The 26,993-nt window shown below is 46.2% G+C and overlaps 1 protein-coding gene across 1 annotated transcript in view; it reads left to right on the top strand.

Moving 5' to 3' along the window:
• The window catches only part of pemt (phosphatidylethanolamine N-methyltransferase), a 44,714-nt gene extending 18,788 nt beyond the window's left edge, over nucleotides 1-25,926 (top strand). Inside the window, 4 exon segments of the mRNA XM_056577000.1 lie at nucleotides 6,927-7,072; nucleotides 10,102-10,213; nucleotides 21,163-21,237; nucleotides 25,872-25,926. Of these exon segments, the coding sequence (XP_056432975.1) occupies nucleotides 6,927-7,072; nucleotides 10,102-10,213; nucleotides 21,163-21,237; nucleotides 25,872-25,926 (388 nt within the window).
• Nucleotides 25,927-26,993: the final 1,067 nt, after the last annotated feature.

The following is a 26,993-nucleotide window of genomic DNA, read 5'->3' on the forward strand; positions in this document are numbered from 1 at the left end:
TATTTTAAGTCTCAAACCATGTTTTGGACACGGTGTGTGTACCATTCATGTAAGATAATATACGAATGTTAAGGGGGGGGCAGGGGGGGGGGGAGGTTTATCTCGTGGCCCTGCAGTCTTCAGTTCGCAATAATATATACAACCACCAGTTTCCGCCGTTTCAATTCCATTAAAAAAGCTTTATGGCACCACTATGGTTGTGAGCAGTATGCATTATTTATCTTTATTTATGAAAGTACGTTTTGTACTTTATTAATGCATAAGTATAAAATAATAATAATTATTTAAAAAAAAAAATTCAATACATTGGTAGTCAAGGACCTATTGTTGTTAACCTTACAGTTCTGGGGGAAACAGTGCCTCCTCCTCCTTGCTCCTTAGTGGCTGTGGTCTGAATGTGGTCTGAATTAGCTGTCAGACGCCGTGGATAGAAACGTACTGCATGGGATAATGATGTTATTCTATTAGATTGAAGTTCATTAGTTCTGAGTGTTCTATCCCATCACGTTATATGATATCCTATCCTATTCTATTTGATTCGGCTCCTTTGTGTTCTGTTCGGTTACATTTTTTTAGATCATATCCCATTCTATTCTACACTATTCTGTCACATCCTGTTCTGTTTCTACAGTCTGTTCTTTCATTGTTTGAACACTGCAGTTCAAGGAGTTGACTTCACCGCAGACGATGCTCATGGACTTGTGGGAGCCTGTTGCTATGGCGTTTGCGGTTGCTGTCTCTGCTGTGTGTGTGTGTGTGTGTGTGTGTGTGTGTGTGTGTGTGTGTGTGTGTGTGTGTGTGTGTGTGTGTGTGTGTGTGTGTGTGTGTGTGTGTGTGTGTGTGTGTGTGTGTGTGATGGGTTGAATGTACGATTTAAGGACCACATGCATGATGCTGCCTTAAGATCTCAAATAATTTAACAATGAAAGGGGCAGGGTAGTCAGCAACCAGAGAGCTTTATTCCCTGCAGAAAGGTTCTGGGTTTGATCCCCCATATCCGAGCCTACCTGTAGGCATCCTGGAGCAAAGCTGATGATGAAATTCCCTGTATTTCGCTTTGCATAAAAGCTGCTGTTTTGCATAAATGGCAAAAAAAGGTTTTCAGTTTGTCAAGTCGGGCCGTCACATGGGCGGGCTCAGTTCCCCTCCCCTCCCCTCCCACCCGTCCCGCAGCGCCAAGCCCCGCCCCTCCCTCCCCCGCCCCTCCCATGCCCCCCCCCCCTTTCCCTCCCCTCCCCGCCCCTCCCTTCCCCTCTCTCCCCTCCCTCCCCTCTCCTCCCCTCCCATGCGCCCCCCACCCCCTTCCCTCCCCTTCCCGCCCTTCCCCTCTCTCCCCTCCCTCCCCTCTCCTCCCCTCCCATGCCCCCCCCCCCCTTCCCTCTCTCCCCTCCCTCCCCTCCCCCCAACCCCTCTGAAGCGCTGCTCCTCCAGCTCTGAGTGCGGTACAGCAGCCCCCTTCCTTCACTCTCTTCATCTCCAATCAGACCCTTTCCGTCGCTGCCGGCATGCAGACCACATGACCTTTGGTTACGGCTGTGATTCGCTGGCTCACTGTCTGCTCCGTGTGACTTCACAGTGGCGTAGATAATGAATTAGCTAATGTATGAATGAGTGAATGAATGAATTCCGCCTCCGTCGGCAGTCCTTAGTGCTGATTAAGATGCTGCTAACGGATGGTGAACATTGAGCGAGCTGCTATTGGGAATCAAACAGGAAATGAATAAACCAGATGTTTTTTCTCTACTGGCTTGTGAGGGCTGTGTATGTGTGTGTGTGTGTGTGTGTGTGTGTGTGTGTGTGTGTGTGTGTGTGTGTGTGTGTGTGTGTGTGTGTGTGTGTGTATTTTAATGTGTAAGAGAGAGAGAGTGTGTGTGTCTGTCTGGAGAAGTGTGTGTGAATGTGCAAGAGTGTGTGTGTGTGTGTGTTTGTGTGTTCCTGTAGGGCGTGTGCGACTTGTGTGTGTGTGTGTTTGTTGTTGTGTGTGAACTGTGAAGCTGTATGACTCGCACAAGCAAATTAAATCAGCATATGGAATGAGCATTTCTATATTGAGAATTAACCAGGCCTTAACTGGGCCAGGAGGATTCAGAATGATTAATTCAGGTCACCTTGTTTACAAAGGTTTTCACAGTTCAATATACAAAATTCAATAGCTTTGAACCTTCTAAAACACTACGGCAGTGATTTGCTTCCAGTATAGACTTCGCCTCCTGTCTTTCTGCATCCTTCTGCACCTCTCTGAACCTCCTCCTCATCCTGCTCATCCTCCTCCTCCACCTCCTCATCCCCATCGACCTCCCCATCCATCTCCTCCACCTTCCCATCCTCCTTCACCTCCTCTTCATCCTCATCCTCCTCTTCATCATCTTCATCCATCTCCTCAACCTCCTCCTCCAACTCCTTCTCCACCTCCTCTGCATCCACCTCCTCCTCCTCCACCTCCTCATCCTCCTTCACCTCCTCTTCATCCTCCTCTTCATCCTCTTCATCCACCCCCTCCAACTCCTTCTCCACCTCCTCTTCATCCACCTCCTCCTCCTCCACCTCCTCATCCTCCTTCACCTCCTCTTCATCCTCCACCTCCTCAAACTCCTCCTCCAACTCCTTCTCCACCTCCTCTTCATCCACCTCCTCCTCCTCCACCTCCTCATCCTCCTCCACCTCCTCATCCTCCTTCACCTCCTCTTCATCCTCCACCTCCTCAACCTCCTCCTCCAACTCCTTCTCCACCCACGTCCCCCTCCTCCTCCTCTGCAGAGACAGTGAGGCTTGACACGTGGAATTGTGTGACGTTTTTATAGGACTTATTGATGCAATAACTCCTTCGGCCAGACCGAGGTCGGAGGAAAACTAAAGGTCATATAAAAGGAACGGTAGCCTGGGATCGTAGTTTCCGAGTGCCATGTGTTCCGCGGTCTTCACGCTGCGTGTTATGTATACCTGTTGTTATGTGTTCTTCCACGACTGACCCGGTAACACGGTTATGAAATGTAAACAGTAGGAAACGGTGCTATACTGAGACGGGGGGAGGAAGGCTCCTAACTGCCCCCGCACGTGGCCCAGGGACAGAATGAGCTCCGGTTAGGGTGACACACGCCCTGCCCCCGCTCCCAACCCCATAGCCTTCCTCATATGTGTTTACATACCTGCCACACAAACACACACACACACACACACACACAAACGGACGCACACACACACACGCACACATAGGCCGTGTTCATCCACAGCATGTCATAAAGGAGTGTGTGTGTGTGTGTGTGTGTGTGTGTGTTTGTGTGTTAATGAAAGCCTCTGTATACATAATGTATAGTGTATAATGTGTAGAGTATAGTGACAATGTTATTGTGTATTTGTGTGGGTGTTTGTGTGCGCCTATGTTTGTTCAAGGTTGTGGTTGGCTGTGTGTGTGTTTGCGTGTGTTTGTTAGTCCACGTGATTTACGTTACCAGATTTGTGTGACAGAGTGAGTGTGTGAGGTTGTGTTCAGCTGTGTGTGTGTGTGTTTGGTGGTGCAGGTGATTGTATGTTCATAAAGAGCCAGCTGTATGTCACTGTGTGTCTGTGTGTGTGTGTGTGTGTGTGTGTGTGTGTGTGTGTGTGTGTGTGTGTGAGCGTTTAGGACTTAATGAGTCCCACACATAAGTCCTTGTTATGTTTTGTGGCCTCTGATGCTGCTGCTGTTAGTCCGATCCGTCGTTCTATAACCAATGTAGGTGAACCATGTGAGGCACTTGAAAAGTGCTGCGATGACTAACCTCAACAGACACATCTCCGCTGTGTGTGTGTGTGTGTGTGTGTGTGTGTGTGTGTGTGTGTGTGTGTGTGTGTGTGTGTGTGTGTGTGTGTGTGTGTGTGTGTGTGTGTGTGTGTGTGTGTGTGTGTTTTTGTGAGAGTGTTGGAGGTTGTGTGTGAGCACTGAGAGCACTTCCTAATCTCAGCAGCCGTTGCAGACTGTCTCGCTGGATAACGTAAGAGCTGCATCCTAAACAGCTGGACTCTCAGACTCCAGAGTCCTGACCCACCAATCAGAGCCGCCCACCAGGAAACGTTGATGGGAACCCAAACGTTTGAAAACCCCTTGTGCTCCTCAATAAAACCATTTCAATCTTGGAGCTGCACTTTTATCATTTAACAAAAAAGCGACATTAATTTCAACATTGATTGACTTTTGACAGTTTTGCGTCTGATCTCAAATTACCACTTTCCTTCTGAACTGAATATCAGGTCATGTTCTTTAAGACAATTCGCTTGGTTCCATCACAGGCGTATTATCAGTATTTTCAGCATTTCAATGGTTGATTTCTTTACTTGCGAGCGGGACATTCTGATTCGTAGATAAGACAACAGAGCACCCAAAGTGTTGACCTCCAGAAAAACACAACACCGTGTTCGTTGCTGAATGTGAATGTAAATACACAATCAGAACGTCTGTTCATGTGTCTCATTGGGCATCGAACCCGGTTCCTTTTGACTGTGGGGCGCCCTAGCCACGACACTCTTTACCACTATTTTGTCAATGAGCAGGGTTCTTCCCAAAATAACCAAGAGCCGGGAGGGGTTAGCAACCCATCGCTCAGGGATGCGTTTGTGTTCAGACACCAGGGATGTTTTCTATCAGCCGTACTTAGAAGACATCTTCCACATTGAGGCAGGAGGGGAAAAACACATCAATAGAAATCAAGTTTGTTGACAGCAAAAGCGTTCTGAGCTTTGTCACACCAGCCCATGGCACCGTTGTTCTCTTTTATTTCTCATTCAATTCACAGCGGTAGTGGGCTGCAGGGCCACCATACTGAACCTTGACCCCTTTGAATTCAACACAGGTATCCTGACCCACTGTCCTACTGAACCAAATCCATTGTTCTGCCCCCCCCCAGAAGAGTGTGTGTGTGTGTGTGTGTGTGTGTGCTTTTCCAAAGTGTGACGAATGTAGGTGAAAGAAAACAATAATAATTGTAAAACGCCAATCTCTTGACCCCACCCACGTTGGTTTTGTTGTATTGGCCGTGACATCAGTGGTAGACGGGGGGGGGGCCGTCTTAGACGTAACAACATTATAAATTCTGACAGTTTGCCCCCCCCCCCCCCCCTGCCGATGTGAAGATACAGAATAGCTGAAGCAAACGTTGGACTAGTGACACTCAAACTGCTTCCTGCCAAATTTTGTGAGATAAACTTTACAATTAATCGGTGGTGCTGAGCTTATACACCGCCAGAAGGCAGTTGTCTGCTTATCGCGGTTGCCAAGCAACAGGTATGGAAGGTGTCTTACACATTTAGCCCGACCCTCACCCCCCAGCCCACAGCGGGGCTCGAAGCTCTGCGTTCTCAAGGCCTTTCGTGTTCTCGTCCTTGAGCAACAAATGATGCCCTTACTGGAGCCCGTATCTGTTCATCTGTGTGGAATTTGGTTAATTTTTCTCCACAAGAACTCCGTTCAGTGTTTGGTTGAGACACATAATGGAGGATAAGGTCGAGGTTTGGGCATCTAAACTTGCGGCAACCACTAGAGTGTCGGCCTTGTCCTTTGTTAGACCCTCCATCCATGGTTGCTTGCATGTCTATTGAGACACGCGAGCAAAATAACAGATTTAAAGTTGTACCCCTTGTTCTTCCAGACCAAAGGTCTGCCCAGAGAGAACCAGAAGGCAATTAGCAACTGGCCGCTGATTAGCTCAGCTGCACTTTGCCCGTTTGTAAAGCAGTCCATCCAAATCGCTGATTAACACGTTCATTATTTCAGTCAACAGCTCTTGAGTGACATTATAATTCTAAAGTATAATGAGGATAATATGTTTCATAATTTAATTTATCTTATGAACAAGAACTCCAGGGGGTTATCAAGAATTATATCTAAACTAATCTAACTTAACCTCGTTTACGTGTCTCTCTCTCCTTCCATAATTTTAATAACTTATGAAACTCTACTGTATATAACTCTTTGTACCCCTCGTTTTCTAAAATAATTAGATTTCACTTCTTCTCCCTCCATTCTCCCTCAAAGATCCCTATTTTTACTCCTCCTCGTTTCCCTTCTTCTCTCCTTTAATCAGAAAAAACAGCTTGGCCACTTCCTGAGATTTAGTAACTGCAGCGAGGACATTATAGATCTCCATTATGAAGAGCGAGGATTTGATTTTCAAGGCTGAAATCCTTGTGTAGATTATGTCATGGCATTTCCTGTGTTAAGGTCTTTGAATTGCTGTTTTACATGAAAAGTCCTTGTAAATAAAGTTTGATGGATTGAATGAGTGTTGACACTCTGAGTTACATAGATGATGGGGTCATTCTGTTTCTCTCTGAAAACATGGTTATATGTATTGGCTTGAGGGTTAATGTTAATCTGTGTGTGTGTGTGTGTGTGTGTGTGTGTGTGTGTGTGTGTGTGTGTGTGTGTGTGTGTGTGTGTGTGTGTGTGTGTGTGTGTGTGCGCGTGTGTGTGTGCGTGCCTGTGTGTGTGTGAGTGTGCGTTGGTGTGTGTGTGTGTGCCTGTGTGTGTGTGTGTGTGTGTGTGTCTGTTTGTGTGTGTGTGCGTGCCTGTGTGTGTGTGTGTGTGTGTGTGTGTGTGTGTGTGTGTGTGTGTGTGTGTGTGTGTGTGTGTGTGCGTGCCTGTGTGTGTGTGTGTGCGTGCCTGTGTGTGTGTGTGTGTGCGTGCCTGTGTGTGTGTGTGTGTGCGTGTGTGTGTGTGTGTGTGCGCGTGTGTGTGTGTGTGCCTGTGTGTGTGTGTGTGTGTGTGCCTGTTTGTGTGTGTGCGTGCCTGTGTGTGTGTGTGTGTGTGTGTGTGTGCGTGCCTGTGTGTGTGTGTGTGTGTGTGCCTGTTTGTGTGTGTGCGTGCCTGTGTGTGTGTATGTGTGTGTGTGCGTGCCTGTGTGTCTGTGTGTGCGTGCCTGTGTGTGTGTGTGTGTGTGGGTGTGTGTGTGCAGCATGGCGGTGGTGATGAAGGCCCAGCCCCGCTGGGAGCTCCTGGACCGAGTGGAGGTGTTCTACGCGGGGGCGGTCCTCATGGCGGCCGGCGGCCTCCTGGTGCTCACCAGCTTCCTCAGCCTGGGCTTCACCGGGACCTTCCTCGGTGGGTCACGCACGCACGCACGCACCCACGCACGCACACACACACGCAAATGGCACAAACACATACACATGTATGCACACACACCACGCACACAAATGCACGCTCGCAAGCAAACATACACAAACACACGCATGCGTTAACATTCATCCACATATAGTACATAACCCAGAACATGAAATGCACGCACACGCACGTACTCCCACAGCCACATACACCAGAACACCCTGACACAAGTCCAGTCAGACAACGCACAAGCACAAAGACATTCCTTCATTCACATATCCAACTCTGTGCAATCGATTTAAGCCATTGAGTTGATTAAATGAAGCCAATTCGTGCATGATACAGTTTATATACATATTCCTGTAGTGTATTCAGCCAAACATAAATAACATCGTCATGAACAAATGATTCCTGCCACCGAGCGGGTCCAGTCCTCGACCAGGAGTACTCTTTCAGACTCTCCCGTTCTTAACGGACTGCATCTATATAGCGATTTTATCTAAAGTGCTTTACAATATTTCCTGACATTCATCGATTCATGCACACATTCACCACGGTGGATTCAACCAAGCAAGGAGACAGCCAGCGCGTTACTTAGGAGCAGTTAGGGTTAGGCTTAGGCCCCGTCCACACGGAGCCGAAACGGGCAAAAACTATCCGGTTTCGTTTTACGCGGTTCGGGAATATCTCCGTAAAGACGGAGTCATTGCGAAACCGCATCGAGCTGTAGAAACGCTGTAGTACATATTCAAAGCGCTGGTTCTCCACAGAGAACAGTGGAGCGCATCAAGTCTGCGCGCATACAGCCTGCGCGCTGAATACAAACATTCAGTCACGAGGAGATACAACCTTTTAAATTGAGCAGAAGTACTTTATAATGACCAGTTAGTAATTAAATTCATCAAGGGGCTTTATTTAAAGCTACATAAAGAATACAAATAAAATAATAAATAAAAAATTCAACGCCACTCTGACGTCCCCCAGGTGGTGGGGGGCTAACGACGTCGTCGTATGCATTTCAGGCGTCATTTCACACGAACCCTAACTCGAAACCGCATAGGTCCGGATAGATTTGAAACCACCTCCGAGGGTGGTTTCAGAAATGTGCGGTTTCGGGCACCGGACCCGCCGGCTCCGTCTGGACGGTCGCGCCGAAACGCACAAGAATGCTGAGGTTTCACCAAAGAATCGGCTCCGTGTGGACGGGGCCTTAGGCTTGCTCAGGGACGCCTCCGCACTCGAGAGGAGGAGTGGATCGAACTAGCAACCTTGTGGTTACCAGCCAACCCGCCTGAGCTACTTCCCACCCCCCCCCCCCCGTTGTAGTGGTTGTTCATCTATGCTTGTTGATTTAGGGTTCCAAGCTTTCCTGCCCCCCGCCCCCTCACCCTTCACTAAGTGAGGTTGCATTAACCTTCACTGAGAAGCACCTGATTGGAAACATCACAGGTCATCATCCACACCCACACGCACACACAGATAATTCACAAGACAATCATTCTACGAGCCTGTGTAGAGCTGCTTTCTTTATTTAGGTGTGTGTGTGTGTGTGTGTGTGTGTGTGTGTGTGTGTGTGTGTGTGTGTGTGTGTGTGTGTGTGTGTGTGTGTGTGTGTGTGTGTGTGTGTCTGTGTGTGTGTGTGTGTGTGTCGGAGTCTGTGTGTGTGTGCACACAAGTTTCCGTCTCCCTTGGCTGAGCTAATTGTGCCATCGTGACCTGCTGATGCAAGTACAGATCAAAGGAAGACAAATAAAATTCGGCAATCTAATTAAATTGGGTGTTAACCTTTCGTCAAGCCCCTCAGAGTGGGTGTGTGTGTCTGTGTGTGTTTTCCACGGGCAGGTTTTTCGTTAAGCCAGCCTGATGTTCCATACATCATTAATCATGTGCAGAGTTAGCCTGGAGGAGAGATTTATTTTTAGGTGAATTTTAATTTGCAGAATACGTAAGCATTCTGCCATGACAGAGCTCAGAGTTCATGCTGTATCAAGATGGGTTCATGATGTTCATCACAAGTACAATTTTACAGTTTTGCTGCAGTTAAAAAGTACAAGTTGTAGAGAGAAAAATAAAGGACTGCTTAACTAGAAAAGGGGTCAGGCCCTTCCTGTTGACCCTGATATATAACATTTAGACATTATATACATATGTATACAAACATATATAAATATAAACATCTATACACATACATATATAATAATATATATAATATATATTATTAATGATCATATAAAAGCCTATACAGATATTACGGTCGTGTTTGGGTTTTTGATGAAGCATTTGATAACGCCAACTCTTTAAAGAAACGCCCCCTGAAACCCCGACTGCTCAGTGCTCTCAAAGCCGTCGTTGTGGGACGGAGTAATTATTGCAATATTTCGGCCACGCAGGTACGAGTCAAACGTTGTGCGCGTCTTTGGGGCTTTGGAGGCGAACCACAACAATGATGCCTTTATTACAGGCTGTTGTCTTCCTGTTTGGCTGATCCCCCCCCCCCCCCCCCCCCACGTTCATCCTCAGGGGCCCATTGGTTCATCTAATATCTTTTTATTCTGCTTCAGAGTCGAGGCGACAGAGCAGCATGCATAATGAAGGCCTTATGTAACGTAGCTTTAACACACAGCCAGAGGAGGCCGGCAGCTAAACCTGGCTTATTCAACAGCTCATTTCTTCCTCATGGAACTGTGTGTGTTTATGTGTGTGTGTGTGTGTTTGTTTACGTGTGTTTAGGTTAGGTGCATGTGTGTGCGTAGGCCTTTGTGTGTGCATGACTCTGTGTTTGTACAGTGCAGCAGTGTGTGTGGGGGTGTGAGGGTAAGTAACCGGGCCATACATGCTGCTATGTCCTACTTGTTGTTTACTGGAAAGTTCGCCGCTGCTGTTTCACCTTGATTTGCAACTATGCAATTCAACTAATTATTTCATGACCCCATACTGTTTACACATATATTTATATATTTAAGCGTGTGTATGTGTGTCCATTTGTGTTTGTGTGTGTGTGTGCGTGTGTGTCCTTCCTCCTCCAGGCGACTACTTTGGGATTCTGATGGATGAGCCGGTGACCGGATTCCCCTTCAGCCTGACAGAGAACCCCATGTACTGGGGCAGCAGCGCCACCTACCTGGGCCTGGCCCTCATGTGAGTCCCGTCTCCCTGAACCCCATGTACCTCCCTCGGTCTCCCCCCTCATGTGAGGCCCATGACCCAGACCCCGATGTACTGGGGCAGCCGCACGACCCCCTCTGCCTCCCCCTCATCTGAGTCACCCGGGTTGGGTTCACGTCACACAGCGTCCTTCAGCCTGCCGCCAAAGACACGCTCGCAGTCCAAGTCCCGGCGGGTCCATCTGTGTTTACCGCTGGAACCTGACCTCAGACCAGCTCTGTACGCGCCCTGCTGTTGACACCGTCGCTCCGGCTCTCAGTTTGAGCCGTCCGTCGCATGCGGTGCCCTCCCTAAGATGGAGACGGATCAGTCAAGTTCTTGATTTCAATTTTTGGATTTACATCCGTGTGTTGCAAACAATCATGACAAACAATTGCATCCAAAACAAGACTGAGGTGAACATGTGTGTAGAATTTAGAGGAATCAAGCGGTAGAAAGCTTTGAAATATAATATTCATAACTAGATTTTAATTAGTGTATTATCCCGTGAAATGGACGGTCGTGGTTTGCATTACTTTAGAGTGAGCCCTTTAAATCTACGTAGGGAGCGGGACCTCTTCTACGGAACCGCCCTGTTGCACCGCCTGGTTTGTACAGTAGCCCACAATGGACAAAGGGAACAGTTAGAAAACACTTTGTGCTGGGAACTGTTGAAAGGTGGGGGGGTTGTATTCACATGGCTACGAACCATGTCATTATCGTTGTGTAGGAGCGATGTTGGATGTCAAATGCACCAATCACCGTGGCGTTAGACCAACATCCACATCTGGCCAGACGGGGCTCAACACATCCATACACGCGCTGTGACATAATGCTTTAAGGGTCCCAGAAGGTTAACCTCGATTGGATGCGGGCATGTGCTTCACATTTGTAATGTAATCAGACAAAACTTCTAAAGTCCCTTTATTGAGAGGGGTTTGTCATCAGACAGGACGGAGCTCTCTGTCTCCACAGAGACCAGCCACTCATGACAAGGTATTATATTAGCCTTTATTTTAGTACGGTGAGTTCTGTTCCATTGAATGCCCATGCTGACCTGAACGTTCACAAGGTGGCGTCGTGAAAGGTTGATTTGTTTGGAAGTGGTTAATTTAGAGATGGCACCTCACCAGTAGACAGCTAAGGGAATCTTGCTCCTTTTGTGGTGGATTGTCGTCCTTCCGTCCTGACACGAGGTCTTCAGTCCTTTTAGTCCTCCGCTGCGTCCCGTCTTCATTCAGAACGCCACTTTGTCCGCCTTATAACTGAGTCTGAAAGGGAATTAGTTCTGTGTTCTACCTTAGGCTGCAGCAGGAATTAGTCATCTTCGATGTAATTAAAAACCTTTTTCGCCCTTAATAATACACCTTTTCAATAAGGTAGACCTCGGTAAGTTCTTCATCAACGTCATGTTCCTCTTGCCAGTTACATAAAGCTGATGATGGCAATGTGTGTGAATTCATTCCAATCATACCCCACCCTTCCTATGGTTTGTTTGGGTAATCAGGACATTTCAGATCCCATTGACTAAACCATCACAGTTTTAGCCTATGGGGGAGTGGGCAGGAATCCAAACCATGTTCACCTTTAAGTCCTGCTGCTCTCTGCCCCGTCCTCTAGGGCTGTTGCAGGGATGGAAAAAGAGTTTACAGATCAAGTGTATAACGGCGATATTTCACTGATATATTTGAAAGCGCTTTGAGGGGCCCACTGGTCGGAAAAGCGATGTATAAATGCAGTTCATTTATCACGCTGTGAGGCCACCAGCTGTGTTTCTGTCACCGGCATTCGTCCGACTGCAGCTCCTACCGATGATAACTACACGTCACAAACCCAAAGGTTGCTGGACACGGTGCCTAATGGCCCCCTTTTCAATCCACTGCAGCAATGCGTCAGCAATGTGTCACAGCACTAGCAGGAGGTAAAAAAGAATACCAACAGAAGGCAGCACCAACTATCCTCCTGGTTTTTCGGTTGCAGAGTGCAATAAATAAAGTGTTGTCTCTCTGGATGTGAAATGACGGTCTTGTCCACCTGATCGGTAATTGGGGAACTGGGAGGATTGATTCTGTGATTTGCTAGGGTTAGAGAGCTATAGTATGACCAATCCTCAATCCCATGGATAATATAACAATTATATAGTTGAGCTAATGCTAAACAGACTCTTTCACATTAGAGATTTAGGTTAGGCTACTTAATCCCTCAATGCAAGTACGGGTCGCCGATATAGCTGCTCTATCTACAACAAGCATAGCTCTATAGAACTGGCAGTAGTGTTGCATACTTCCTGAGTTCTGCAGCAAAGTCTAGAATAACCGTTCCGTTGTACCTTTGTGATCCGAGTCAGGCGTCGAAAAAAACAACAACAGTGAGAACAAAGTATGGACTTCTATTTGTTATGTGTCTGTTCCTCTGACCTCCACCTTCTCCGATACCCCAGGTAGAACGGAGACGATAGATGCTGGTGGTGGTGGAGTTGTGGCCTAACCTCGACTTCCTGACCTCATAAGGCAGCAAAACAAAAACCTTTTTTTTTTTCTTTCTTTTTTTTTCTTCTCTTTTCTTTTAAATATTTTTCATTATTTTTTTAAACACAAAACAATCACAAACCTCATATACATAAATCTCAAGATAACAAAACGACACGCGTGCAGTCGCCATGGAGGCTCGCAGGATATACCTAATTATAGGAAATAAGGGACTGAGGGGCGACATTCGTTTGCTAGTCACAACTTCATGCTATAGACCCCCTTTATGTAAGGAAACCGTGAGGTCCTCTACAGGGCAGGGTTTAGGGTTGAGGCAGGATAATGCCAGAACACGTAGCAAGCACCACCTATTTTTTAGAGGTTGTGCTCCAGCCATCCCACTTGCATTTTAAAGCGTGCATTAGGTCATGTTTCCCTCTGACGGTTTCCATCCTGCCAGGCAGAAAGGGTTTTGTTCATCTCAGGTTTAGGAGTTGTTTATCACACACATGCAAACAACTGTGCCCATGGCCATGCACGCACACACACATCCCCGTCGACGGCCGGGGGGGGGTGGGGGCAAAGTGTCTGAAACGGCAAAATGTCCGAAGATAATTTACACATCTTTATTGTAAGATCCCCTCTCAGGGGGCCTACGCACACTCTCAGCCCCAGGAAGCTGTGAATAATACCCAAGGCCTGGGAACCTCAAGGACATGGTCCTTGAGGTTCCTCAACAATAGATTTACATTTACATTTACATTTAGGGCATTTAGCAGACGCTTTTATCCAAAGCGACTTACAATAAGTACATTTGTCATAAGAAGTGCAACAATATATCGCTGTCGGTACAGTAAGGATGTTCATAGAACCAAGTGCAAGTACAACAATCGCTAGGCTAACCAATTCCCAGTGTTACAGCAATGATAGCAGCTACTGCAGTTGCTACACCGTTAAGTACTATAATACAATACAACACAATACAATACAATGTTGCAACACAGTTAAGTACTATAATACAATATAATACTATACAATGTACAATGGTGGCCAGAAGGGGGAGGGAGGCTATGCAGAGTCGAGGTGGACTCTGAACAGGTGAGTCTTGAGCCTTTTTCGGAAGATAGTGAGCGACTCTGCGGCCCTGAGAACGGCAGGGAGCCATTCTCAGGAATAGATCTCATTCTTCAGGCTTCAAACATTTGTATTTTTTAGGGATGCACCGAAATGAAAATTCTTGGCCGAAACCGAAAAACGAAAATGAGGAAACCAAGGCCGAAAACCAAAACACAGAAGGAAATTATTATGACAATTATTAGTACCATTTGGGGTTGCCGAGGTATACGGTATTAGGTTAAAAAGGTTAAAAGTTCGGCAGTTTATCTTTGCAATAGATAGGCTACCTAATAAAGCGTTGGAACACGCAAGACCGGTAACCATAGCAACGCCGGTAAACAAACTCCGCGAAGCCCAATACCTACGAGAGCTCCCCGCGCTACGTCCATCCGGAGGCGCACAGAGCTTTTGGCCGTGATATTATGTATAAAATTATATGATACTATTATATACAGAACGTTATAAGACGCTGTCACGAGAATTGGCACGCTGCCACCGACTGTGAGAGGAGAGTTGACGGAGAAGATGGCGGTTGACCTAGTTTCAAAGTTTGTACCGTTTATACTCGATAATACAACCCTAGTACCATTGCTTTTATGGCTATGACTTTGTACTAACTTCATTAAAATCAAGGCATTGCAATTTTTGCAAATCGCTATACGTGGGTCTCTCTCAGAAACATTGTAAAACGTCCACACCGCAGACATATTGGCGCTTATCCAGACAAGCGTGTGCTGGTCGCGCTTTTTGTTTGCGTCATCACAAATTTCTGTTTCGGCCGTGTTGTTTCGGTAATAAAAGTATTTCGAACGAAAATGCGCTTTTGGGCCATTTTCGGCCGAAGATTTTCGGTGGCCGAATATTCGGTGCATCCCTAGTATTTGTATATAAAATGCTATTATCTTAACCCACCAGCTGGAGAGTGATCAGAGGAAGAGAATAAATTCATAGTGTGAATACAATGTCTTTTGAAGAATCATGGATAAAAAGAAAACCCATCACTCGGGGACTGAGTATTTGTGCTCGTTTGCATGTGGCAAATAATAAATAAATAGGTGTGCATGCTGGCAAATGTGCCCTCACAGTTCCATTCCCCATGTGTTGGATTCAGCATGTGAACACCCCTGAACACATTGCCCTTTACCTGCTCTCAACTGAACTGGCATCTTATCACTCCTGATCTAAGCACTGTTTTCTGGGAAGAGTGTGCGCTATTCACCAGAATACACTGATGCCTTATTAATCCAAAGCCAAAGGTCAAAGGCTTATTCATCCAGAGTCCATTGATCATGATTCACGCTGCACTACGGAACAAATTAAAGATGGCAGAAGGCCAGTTTTTGGGTCAAGCGATGAAAGAACCTCATTATCCCCATTTGGAGGCGCAAGAGTCTGTTATTCTGCAGCCTGGGATGAATGACGCCGAAATGTTCTCAAAACACTGTGAAGACTTCTAGGTGTGACCGGCTGATTCCAGAGTCCGGACCCAGGATCTCAGTCCGGACTCTGGAAATCCGACGTCCATTTATTGTTTGCTCTGAAGATAAATATAAAACAACAGCTTCCTTTCAGAAAGTGCCGTTAAACAATTTTCCAACTCCTCTTCCCAAGAGAATCAGAACAAAAGGGCCGTGCATACAACTTTATCACAAAAATGTTTGAAATAAAAGAAATAAACGACATACCTGAAGATAAATATAAAACAACAGCTTCCTTTCAGAAAGTGCCCTTAAACAATCCTCCAACTCCTATACAAAGCACACAGAGGGGGAGGGGTACTAGCATGATTACCCGAGGGTCAAGTGCATGCTAGCATATCGTAATAAAATATAACGTAAAAATAAAACTGAATCTATGCATTGATATTATTTACAAGACACTTCCATTAAACAGTGTATAGTCAAAATAATTTATACCAAGAATGGTAAACTATAAGATGGTTAAAGATTTGATCACAAAATGGGGGTAAATAAATGCACCCACCTCTTCCCAAGAGAATCAGAACAAAAGGGAAGAGGGCAGGGGGGGACAGGAAACTTGGAATGGGGTTCTCAGAAATGTGGGCGGGAGTACAGAAGGAGATGGAGCTAAATGAAAAAACAAAATCAAATAGAAAGGGGCAAGGCAGCAGGAAAGCTAAACTTCAGGCAATAAAACTGTAAAAGGCAATTTTGTGTTATTATAACTAAAGGGATATCTCACCCTGTTACATAGGCATAAACACACTTTATCTGTCATTCATGTTTTTTTTCCAGACCTGGCTGTACAGACAAAGGCTCAATAGCAGGAGAACAATCAATGTTTTTAAGCCAAATTTTACACACTCACTTTAATGCTCCTGTGGGAATTATTCATAGTGTTTATTTACCATTTCAATGCCTTTACATTCCCCATTTAGTACCCCGTAATAACACCAAATAACCCCTTCACTAAGGGCATTATGTTTCAGATGCCACCGTTATGATTAACAGTATTGATTTAGTGTTTTGTATGCGTCTCTCCTTATTGGCGTGGCCTCATTCAGACCATGACTCAGATCTCAAGAGGCCTCTCCGGAGAGTGGCCATTACCCCCTGGACAGCAACGGGCCAATTTGTTCTGCGTGTGGTAGTCTCTCGCAAGCATTTGTGGTGCGTGCGAGAGATTCATCTCGTTCTCATTAAGGGCCGAGAGGCCGAGAGTCATGCTGGCTCCCGGTTCAGCGGTCCGTCTGTCGGTAAACCTCACGGCCGTCCACGGAGAGTCGAGGACACCTGTGGAGCTGGGGCGCTGTGCTGAGAGCCAATAGGTCCGCTCCACTACTGAGCGCTGCAGGCGCTACAAGGCCAGCTACTCTAATGTGTCCCTGCACCACTTCACTCTAATCACTACCAGTGTGTCTCTTAGTGGTCCACTTGAAAGAGGGAGAATCCAAACGTATAACTCTTGAGTCTAGACTGCAGCAGTAATGGATGATGAACACTTTGGACCTATTAGTTTGAATTTTAGGCTTTGAAAAATATACATGAATCCAAATGTTGCTTTTTGCTGTTATTTTGTTACTGTGGACGTTTGTTTCCGTGGGAGTTTGTTACTATGGACGTTTGTTACCATGGACCGTGTTACCATGGACGTTTGTTACCTTGGACGTTTGTAACCATGGACGTTTGTTACCGTGGATGTTTGTTACCATGGACAGAAAAAACAGAATATTACACATGATGTAGGCAGACCAGCCAGAAGGGCGTGGCCATAATCGAGACGTGTCTGAACCGAGCCTGGACCGAAGCCTGGGCGGCCTTCTGGGTGAGGAACGAGGTATCCTCCTGATGTTGTACCGCAGGAGCCGGCAGGTTGCAGCGATGTTGGCAGTGGGCTTGGCCACCGGGGCCAGGTTTTCGAATGGTGAGGGTACGTTTCATCCGAATATCCCAGTGATAACCAAGGGACAAAATTAAATTATAGACGTGGGGATGAATGACATCGCCCAGTCTGAGAACGCTTTATGTCAGCGATTCATTTGAGGAATCCGTAGCCATCATTCATTTACAATTGGTGTGCGATTTCATCAGAACTTTCCAAAACGGTCAAATATCCTGCCTTTGTGATTATTGGAAGTCAGCCTCCCTTATGAAAGCTGTGTGTTTTCCGAAACTTTTAGGCCACATTCAAGCTCTGACCGATGAGTGGATTAGAGAGCCGTGGACGAGCTTGTAATGTAATGTATGTACCTACCCTACTTGTTATGCTCACACACACTAGAAGAATCTCAAAATTTAGAAAACTTGAAAGACCAACGACAGCGGAATTATAAATGCAAATGTTTTGGTCGCAATGTTTGTGGAATGCAACAATTTGGCCGAAACAGCACCACACACTAAACGGTTCCCCTCCAGAATAACCCAGTCCTGATCCCAAAAACCAGAACTAAAGCTGACCCGCAGTCTGGTGTTCGGAAACATGAACCAAGTGCTGACAATTATGGGGACGGCGGTCATGCAAGGATGGCTGTGCCACCGTTTGCGTTCGTTTGCAAGGGAAACAAAAATCGATGGACGTAGTCATGGAGACGAGGGGTAAAATCCAACGCACGTGTTGCAGCTTGGAGCGGACTGCAACCTATCTTCTGACGCTCGCTCCTCCCTGGCTCCAGTCCTGATGAGTGGTCAGCGTAACCCGACGAGCAGCACTGATTCAGGGGGGAGGTTCTGTTCCTGGTGAGGCTCAGCTCGCCCTGTTCTCCACACTCCAGAGACGCACTTGGAAATGTCAAACCATCCTGATCCTTGCACATTAGAGCCACGCAAACTACGATGAGCCACACTTCTATAAAACGGTGTTCTTTAGCCGCTTGTATAACTTAAGTGTCATCAATATGCTGAAGGAGTGAAGGCTCATTGACACACATCACCTGAAGTGGTTTAATGCTGAATGTTAATGGGTGCTCTCCACCGCAGAGAATGATTTAGAACAGTTCAGGCTGTCTGGCCCACTGCTATTGACCAGGATCCGTGTGTACACAGCCGGTACGCCTAATGTTACAAACATGGAGGCAGAATGTATGTATTTGTTATGTGTGAGGTGTGCAATACACGAGCCAGGAACAATCCGTTCATTCAGTCGGATGTCTATCTTTCAATAATTGCTTTCTCAAGTACGGTCATTGATTTGACTATACACGTATGCTCAATTGTGTGTGTTGTCATAAGAAAATGTTAGATTGCAAAATATGTTATTCGGCATTACAATATATAATATGTAATACCATACCTTCCAGTGTTTGGTATGGAGTGTGTGGTTGAGGGCTGGTTTAGGCAGCCTGGCTGGTTAGGCTCTGGGCTGGCTGAGGCTGCACACCTGTGGTGCAGTCAAGGCCCGCAGGATTAACCAGCCATCACCACAGTATGGGGAGACCATAGCGTATCACGGGACATCGCCATGTCCCGAAGCAACTCTGCTATCGGAACGACTTTCTTATGCAAAGTGCTGATGTCTCACTAACTCTAGTCAAATAAACTCCTGGCAGTCGGCTGAGATGATCCACCTCATCTGTGTGTCTGTCTCCCTCTGACCGAGCAAACCTTTAGTATGGTCCGGGCGACTCCCACTGGTACTCAGAGGGTTGATGTTGGCCCAGTTTGTTGTCTTGTGTTTGATCCTCTGCAGTTAGCTTTGTAACCTTCTAACTGAAGGAAAGAAAAGACAGCATAACACAAGCCAGCTTCTAGTGATTTTCCCTCTGTCTGAAAGAGTTCTGTATGAGAGTCTGTTATGGAACACTCATTTACATTTAGATTTATGGCATTAGCAGATGCTTTTATCCGAAGCGACTCACAATGAGTACATTTGTCAGAAGAAAGAGAAACAATAATATATCTCTGTCGGTACATTAAGGATGTTCATAGAACCAAGTGCCAAGCACTAAAATCAATTGTTAACCCATTCCCCGTATGCAACAAAGATAGCTAGTATAAGACACTTCACAATGCTAATCACTATTTTTAAGTGCAATGACGTACAACATATAATAAGTGTGTACATGAAGTTCCCTACATGATACTCCCGTATACCACAATGCAATGCAGTCGTGTTTTTCCGGAGGAGTAGAAGAAGCTGAATAACTGCGAAAACGAATACATTTAATGATGGAGTCTCCAGCTTTCGTTTAGAAACGTCAACAATTTATTTGGGACTTTTTCTGCTGTGTTTCAAAGCATCCAAATAAAGTTTGAAATAAAAGCATAGAAAAACAAGCAGGGAAATGTGACGCATCTCTGTGTTTCTGGAGGCATGGATGATGACACTCTGAACTTTGAAAACACAAATAAATATACTGAGAAAACGACGCGGTGAACATGGCCTCAAGATTGTAAACCAGGTCAACGATAACGATGCATAAAAAGAGAAGTGGTTCCTGGAATTGACTGACCCCCAGGAACCTTTCGCGGTCGCGGCTTCACAAGAAGCCTCAACCGCTTTATTCCTGGTTTACTACCAAACAAACCTGCTGTTCTGACTACTGTCCCCATGTTAAAGGTTACCAATGACTACGGCGCTCACTCTGCCAGGGTTCAGATACGATGCGTATAGTCCCATATAAATACCAGTTTTTGTGTGTTTTGTTACCTTAGAAAAGGGGTCGGCAACCCTTGGCATGCGTGCCACCTCTGGTACGGGGCAGCAAAATCATTGGCCCATTTGAAAAAAAAAAAAAATATATATATATATATATATATATTTTTTTTTTTTTATTATTTAAAAAATTCACAACACAATGCGGCAGCATAATCATTACTACCGATTTTTTTTAGCCCTTTATTCTGTTTTGGGCATTTCCTCCCAGTGCAAATATGTTTAAATTAGTTACGGAAAGCAGTGTTCTAAAATGGGATCCATTAATCGTTTTTAAACCTATGTTGTGAGTAATAGAGAAGAAAATATTTAAGATATTGTTGCAAGTGGCCTGTATGCATCGCCTTCACATGGTATTGCAAAGCTGTACATGTCTTGAAGATATTGATGTGGATGGTTCCAACATTCTCATATACTCTCGTTTTTTACATTTCTCACAGTGCAAATATGTTTTTGAATGAGTTTCTGAAAATGGTGTTTTAAGATGGGACATATTTAATTATAATTTGTAAGCCCATGTTGTAAATATAACAACCAAAAAAACGTTAAAATGTTAATGCATGATTGTGGACTATATGGAAATAGTACAATTTCAGGTCTTCTGGAAATGTTTTTGGTCGCTGTGTCATAATTCAGCTTCATTTTTTATATTTTGTTGCTTAAGGCACACTCATTAACGAGAAAATGTCAAACTGGCACTGCATGTTGAAAAGGTTGCTGACCCCTGCCTTAGAATGTGCACGTTCTATCTCCAAAGGGAGCTGGTCTTCTTCCACGCCATGTTTCTTCTGTAGTCCTGAACGAAAGAACGTCTCGAGTGCGTTCTTCAATCTTAGACACTTTCCATTAAATGAACCCCTCGACGTCTTTCAGGAACCAAAGGAGCATGCTGTACAAAAATATGTTTCCTGACAGCCCACATCACTCCTGATCCAAACGGTACCCCGAAACACGGCCAAACGTCAAAACAATGTGGATAACTGTGTGCCCTCATCCCCAAAGCAATGTGCTGACCATTGACCATGTTCGCAGCCTAAGCTCCAGGCTTTGTTACGACAAATCCTTCACCCTCAACTGCTCCTTAAAGCTGCATCAAACATTTTTACCCCCCCCCCTCCCTGAGACTTGAATATAACTCATTGTCTTCAAAACGAAGGATGTAAAATGACTGCAGCTGTAATGACAGTGATCCCTGTGTGTTGACGGACGTCTGGGTGCTGGATGTGACGTCTCTCTCTCCTCCCTCAGCGGTGCCAGCCCGGTGGGACTGGTCCTCACTGCGGTGGTGTTCCTCTCCTACGCGGTGGCCATCGCGTTCGAAGGGTAAGCAACAAGTCTCCCATGTGTTTCCCACCTCTGCGCCGACACTGTCGTCGCTATAGGCGATATTAACTCTTTATACCCATATCGGTTCTTCCATGTCTGGATCCACTCCGGATCCCAATCCCAATCAGAAGTAGTATTCCTGGATGAATGTTGTTGATCCTGGGGGAAACTCATCTCCCTTCCACTGTTCATATAAGCTCTCTTTCAATCTTTATTTGCATCTGTGTGTCGATAATTGATAAAGTTCTTTGTCTGCATTATCCTCTTTCACATCCTTTTTTGACATGCACACTCACACGCACGCACAGGCACACACAAACACCCACTCGCGCGCACACAAACACCCACGCACGCCCGCCCCTTGCAGCTAAATATGATGTAACATGATCCAGTTTTAATTACTAGAATATTAGACTTCTTTCTACGATAAGTGATGGTTGACCTAGTTATGGCTGATACCTGCATCCGTTCTGCATCACATAACTGCATCACAAGTCTCTCTCTCTCTCTATCTTTCACCATCCATTTCTCTCTCTCTCTCTCTCTCTCTCTCTCTCTCTCTCTCTCTCTCTCTCTCTCTCTCTCTCTCTCTCTCGGTCGGTCGGTCGGTCGGTCGGTCTGTCGGTCAATCTCAGCCCATGTTAGAGGAACAGTGCAGAGCAGGATTCATGCTGTGGTTACAGGGCTATTATCCACCCTGGGGATGGAGACATACTAGAAAAGTCAATGTCTTACATATGCTGGCCTACTTCTAAGGTTAGCATTGAATCATTTGTCCACCATCCAGTGTTCGGAGGCAGGGTCCTTCGGCAGAGTTTAACATTATCTAGATGCGGGAGATTTGAATTGGGTTGCACACATAAAAAATAAAATAAAAAGAAAAGTAAAAAAATAAAATAAAATTACACATTAGCATTTAAAAAACGTTCAACAAGAAGCATGTTTTTGATAGTACTGAATGTTTATATTGTTCTGATAATTTTACTTATAACATTGAATCTAGTTGAAAGGCTAATGTACATTTTGAGAGGAAATAACAACAATGAGATAGCCAAAACAAGGAGATGTGAACTCCGCCTAAATGCATTTATTTGGTCTCATTTAGGGCCAAGTATTTAATACGTGTATTAAAGTGCATAAAACAAAGTTGTGATTTATCTCTTCGAAATCGCTGGTTTAAGTTAATGTATAAGGGGATGCGGAATTGGCAGTACAAACGTTCAGGAATGTTCATTAATGGACAAATTTGTTCTCCTCACGATTTTATAGATAAGGCCTATTGTTAATTGGGTCACGATGGTTTGTAATTTAAAAAAAATGGGTCCCCAGAAAAAAAGTTTGAGAAACACTGATCTAGATAGATGATATAAAAATAAACTCTATATTTATGTATGTAAACTATACAGATAAACTCCATAGATAAGATAACGACTGTATTTGTATCCGGGCTTATTCATGCTTGTGTATATATATATATATATATATATATATGTATATACTGCATATATTATGTACAATAACTTGCTGAACTTGGTTGAACTTGCTAAAAGGGATTAAATTGTACGGTGAAAGTGTTACTGGGCCCCGCCATATTGGATTTCAACAATCAGCAACGTCAATGGCATGGTAACCTACTCCTACTCTGTGGCTCTAGCAGCCATAGCAGGTAATGAGTCAGGCTCTGAGGCTCGCTGGAATGGCTACGGAAAAGCAAACAACCTGGTCTACAGGAGGATCATCTTATTGCAGGGCCAAGGCAGCTGGGGTAATCATACATTTCCACAGGCTACCTTTGAATATGAAACCAGCCCTTAATACATGGCTGGCAGCCTTAAAACTGGCTTACCCTCCGATAGCCCCTTTCATGTCAATCTCCACAAGCTAGCACTCCGACCTTAAGGTGTATAAACTATTACTCCGACTGTATCACAGATCTAGGTTTCCAAGCTGCTAATTAAACCACGGCGGGTCTGCAAACAGAAGTTCCACAAATGTCCCTTTCTACCCTGGTGTTCGCCAACTAGCCGATTGCTAGTCCTTTTTTTTATACTGGTCATAACTAACACGTTATCAATGTTGATTATTTCAGTTCAGTTCATCTTTAAGAAGTGGAACGGTTCCCCTTTAAGAAGCGGAACCGTTCCCCTTTAAGAAGTGGAACCGATTCCCCTTTAAGAAGGGGAACCGTTCCCCTTTAAGAAGGGGAACCGTTCCCCTTATGAAGTGCTTGAAGTTATTTAAACAGGAGACTGTGTTGTGATCCAGTCCTACAGAGACGGGTCTTTCTCCGGGAGCCGCTCCCCCTCACGCCCCCCGGCTCCCGGCCGCCCCTCCCACTGTCTCTCGTCCTCACTTCTAGTGTCTCTGATCCATCAGCCAATAGGAAGCCAGGTTCTGGTGAGCGTGACGTGGCTGACAGCGTCACGGCGAGCCGCTACGGAGACAGGGTCCCAGTCGTAGTTTACAGGCCCGTTTGACGTACTCTTTACTGGATGTATTTTAGGTGAAGTCTCTGAAGCGCGGTGGTTAATGGTTATTTATACGGAGTGTGATTTCACATGGGGTCTATTCTAGGTGAGATGATGGGGTGTGATGCGTCTGGTGGTTATGCATGTTATGTTTTAGAGAGCGGTGATGCTGCTGGTGGTGTTTAGGATCTGGTTCAGGTGCCCCGGAGGGTGTTTAGGATCTGGTTCAGCTGTTGATGGCGTCTAGGATCTGGTTCGGGTCCTGATGGTGTTTAGGATTTTGACGTCTTCGTTCATTTGAATAAGACTCAAAGGATAAGTTCAGATCTTTACTAGCCTGCAAGTTATCGTAGCCACCAGCATCAACACCTTTCATGAATGGTTTCATGTTTTTGTAACAATCTCTCCTGGAATCGTTCACTGGTTGTGTTGTGAATGGGTGAATCTCTGCCGCGGTGACTCCATGATCACATGATCACATGATCACATGACCACAGGCCAAAGTGGTTGAGCCCGCCGGAACGCTGACGCTCTGAATGCCCTCACTCCCAGAAGCACTCCACATTAAGGCAGTCGAGGTCAGACTAACCTCCTGGAGCTCATCTGGTTTGGCCCTTTATCGTTTTCAATCAAATCCGTCCTCTCCTAATCCTAACGAGCTCCCTCCGCCTCCGCATCCTCCTCCTCTTCCTCCTCAATCGCTGAGGAGAGAGAAGAGACCGGAGACCGAACGCAAGCGAGACGGGTCGGCGGGGGCCGGGGGGGGGGGGGGGGGAGAGAGGCCTGTTCAAAACATATTGATTCAACCTACATTCACTGTGTGACCTACATATCAAACCCCCGGGAGCAGCGGGGGCCCCTGCAGCCCGGTGCTCACGGAGCACTCTGGGCCGGGGGGCCGGGGGCCGGGGCCCCGAGCGGAGGGCAGTGGGGTTGGCTGCCCGCCGGTTTCATGACGCGGCCGGAAGTCCAGCTGCAGCGCTTACCTTTCCGTCTCAGCGAGCCCCGACTAAGTGGCCCCAGAGCCCCGGGGGCCCGTCTGAAGGAGACGGAGACGGGGCCACTGTGTCACCGGGGCCCGGTCTGATGCAGGTCCATGGGAAACAGCCAACGCTCATCCATAATATCAGCATGATTTATGTTTTATAAAGGGGCCGAGGTGCCCATGTGAATAACCAGGCTCAGGAGTGCTGGGATCTATCTATAACTCTGTATAACTATACATGTCTATGTAGAACTATATATAGAACGTTATGGCTGTGCGATTGCGGTTATGTGGAGCCTGACCTGGGAGGAGCAACTGTAAGGGTCATCTGTGGGAATCTATTTTTGGAAATTAGGTTAAAATGGGGTCTGGAAATGAGAGCATTTTGATTAAGAAGTTTAACTGCATAATCTCGACGACCAAACACTCCCGTCTAGTACCAAATGGTCATAACAACGGTGGAAAACACATAATTTAGTCTCCATTTAAAAATAAATTATTATCATTATTATTATTAAAAAGTCAACAATTTCTATTCTATTTAACACTCACACTGACACACACATACATACTAACACACACACACTGATTCACTCTCACACACACACACACACACACCCTGACTCACTCACTCACACACACACACTGACCCACTGACATACACTCACCCCTTTACCCCTTGCACTGCTGGGCACCGGTGTTCTTGGTGTTTGGGATATGAGCAGGATATGGGTGACGGACATCAGCCATTCACCCACTCACCAAGGGAGGATAACAGCAGGGAAGTCTCAGTACAGCTAGTCTCTCTCTCTCTCTCTCTCTCTCTCTCTCTCTCTCTCTCTCTCTCTCTCTCTCTCTCTCTCTCTCTCTCTCTCTCTCTCTCTCTCTCTCTCTCTCTCTCTCTCTCTCTCTCTCTCTCTCCCTCACTCTCAATCTATGTGTCCATATTCAAATGATGTAAACCACACCTCACTCTCCCCCCCCCCCCCCCCCCCACTACTAACTATATACTTAAAGACTCACTCATGGGTGGACACACACACACACACACACACACACATCAACACAAATAATAGTAACCCAGACTAATTACTCACACCTCCTCCTGATTGGAGGCCACACACTGGGGGGCGTGGCCTGGTCTGGCCCTTGACCTGTCTGTCTCTCTGTGTCTGCAGACCGTTCACGCAGCAGATCTACCGGGAGAGGAGCCAGCGCTGCAAGCACAAGTGACCCCCCCCCCCCCGCCCCGCCATGACCCCTCCCTGAACAACCATCCCCCCCCGACCCGTGTCGCAGCACCAGCCCCCCGGACGCCAGCACCCGACCCCCCGGAAGCACAGACTGAACAGAGACCGGTGACCCGAGACTAGAGAGAGACCAGAGACCATAGTAGTACAGAGACCAGAGAGAGACCAGAGACCATAGGACTAGTACAGAGACCAGAGAGAGACCAGAGAACATAGGACTAGTACAGAGACCAGAGAGAGACCAGAGAACATAGGACTAGTACAGAGACCAGAGAGAGACCAGAGACCATAGGACTAGAGCAGAGACCAGAGAGAGACCAGAGACCATAGGACTAGAGCAGAGACCAGAGAGAGACCAGAGACCATAGGAGTACAGAGACCAGAGAGAGACCAGAGAGAGACCAGAGACCATAGGACTAGAGCAGAGACCAGAGACCAAGGACCCGGGAATCAGACCACAGACAGTTTTTTATTCCAAACCAGTGTTACGTTGCTCCTCCGTCTCGTTATGAAGGAGAAGGGGGTTGGGGGGGAGGAGTCAGACTCAAACCTGCTCCCAGAGGTGCATCGATCTCGGACCAGGTTGTCATGACGATCTCTGAAGAAGACTTTGATACAGTGTTTTATTTATTCAGCCGCCTCACCTCCGCTACGACCTCGATAAACGTTCTCTCTCTCTCCGGTTCTCTGCATGCTCCGCGGTTCTCCTCTATAGGTTCCCTCAGTGTTCTCCTCTCCTTGTGTCCTCGTCTTCATCAGCGTCTCTCCTCGTTCCTGTCGTTCTCCTCCTTCCTGATGAACACACTGTATCACATGAGATGATGAATGTGCTTAAACACCGCTCCATGAGCAGGTCGTTAATCAGAGGCGGGTTCTCGACGAGCAGCTGTCGTCCATTGTGTTCGTGGTTGTCCCTGACGATACTCGACACACAGTGTCTATGCAATAATTACAGGTCAACACTGTACATTACATTCCTGTTTGTATGTTTGGTAATTAAAGATGTGATTCAACTTGAGATGTTTTCTTTTTCGCACACACGCAAACACA

This window comes from Gadus chalcogrammus, chromosome 18, assembly GCF_026213295.1.
Source record: "Gadus chalcogrammus isolate NIFS_2021 chromosome 18, NIFS_Gcha_1.0, whole genome shotgun sequence".
NCBI lineage: Eukaryota > Metazoa > Chordata > Actinopteri > Gadiformes > Gadidae > Gadus > Gadus chalcogrammus.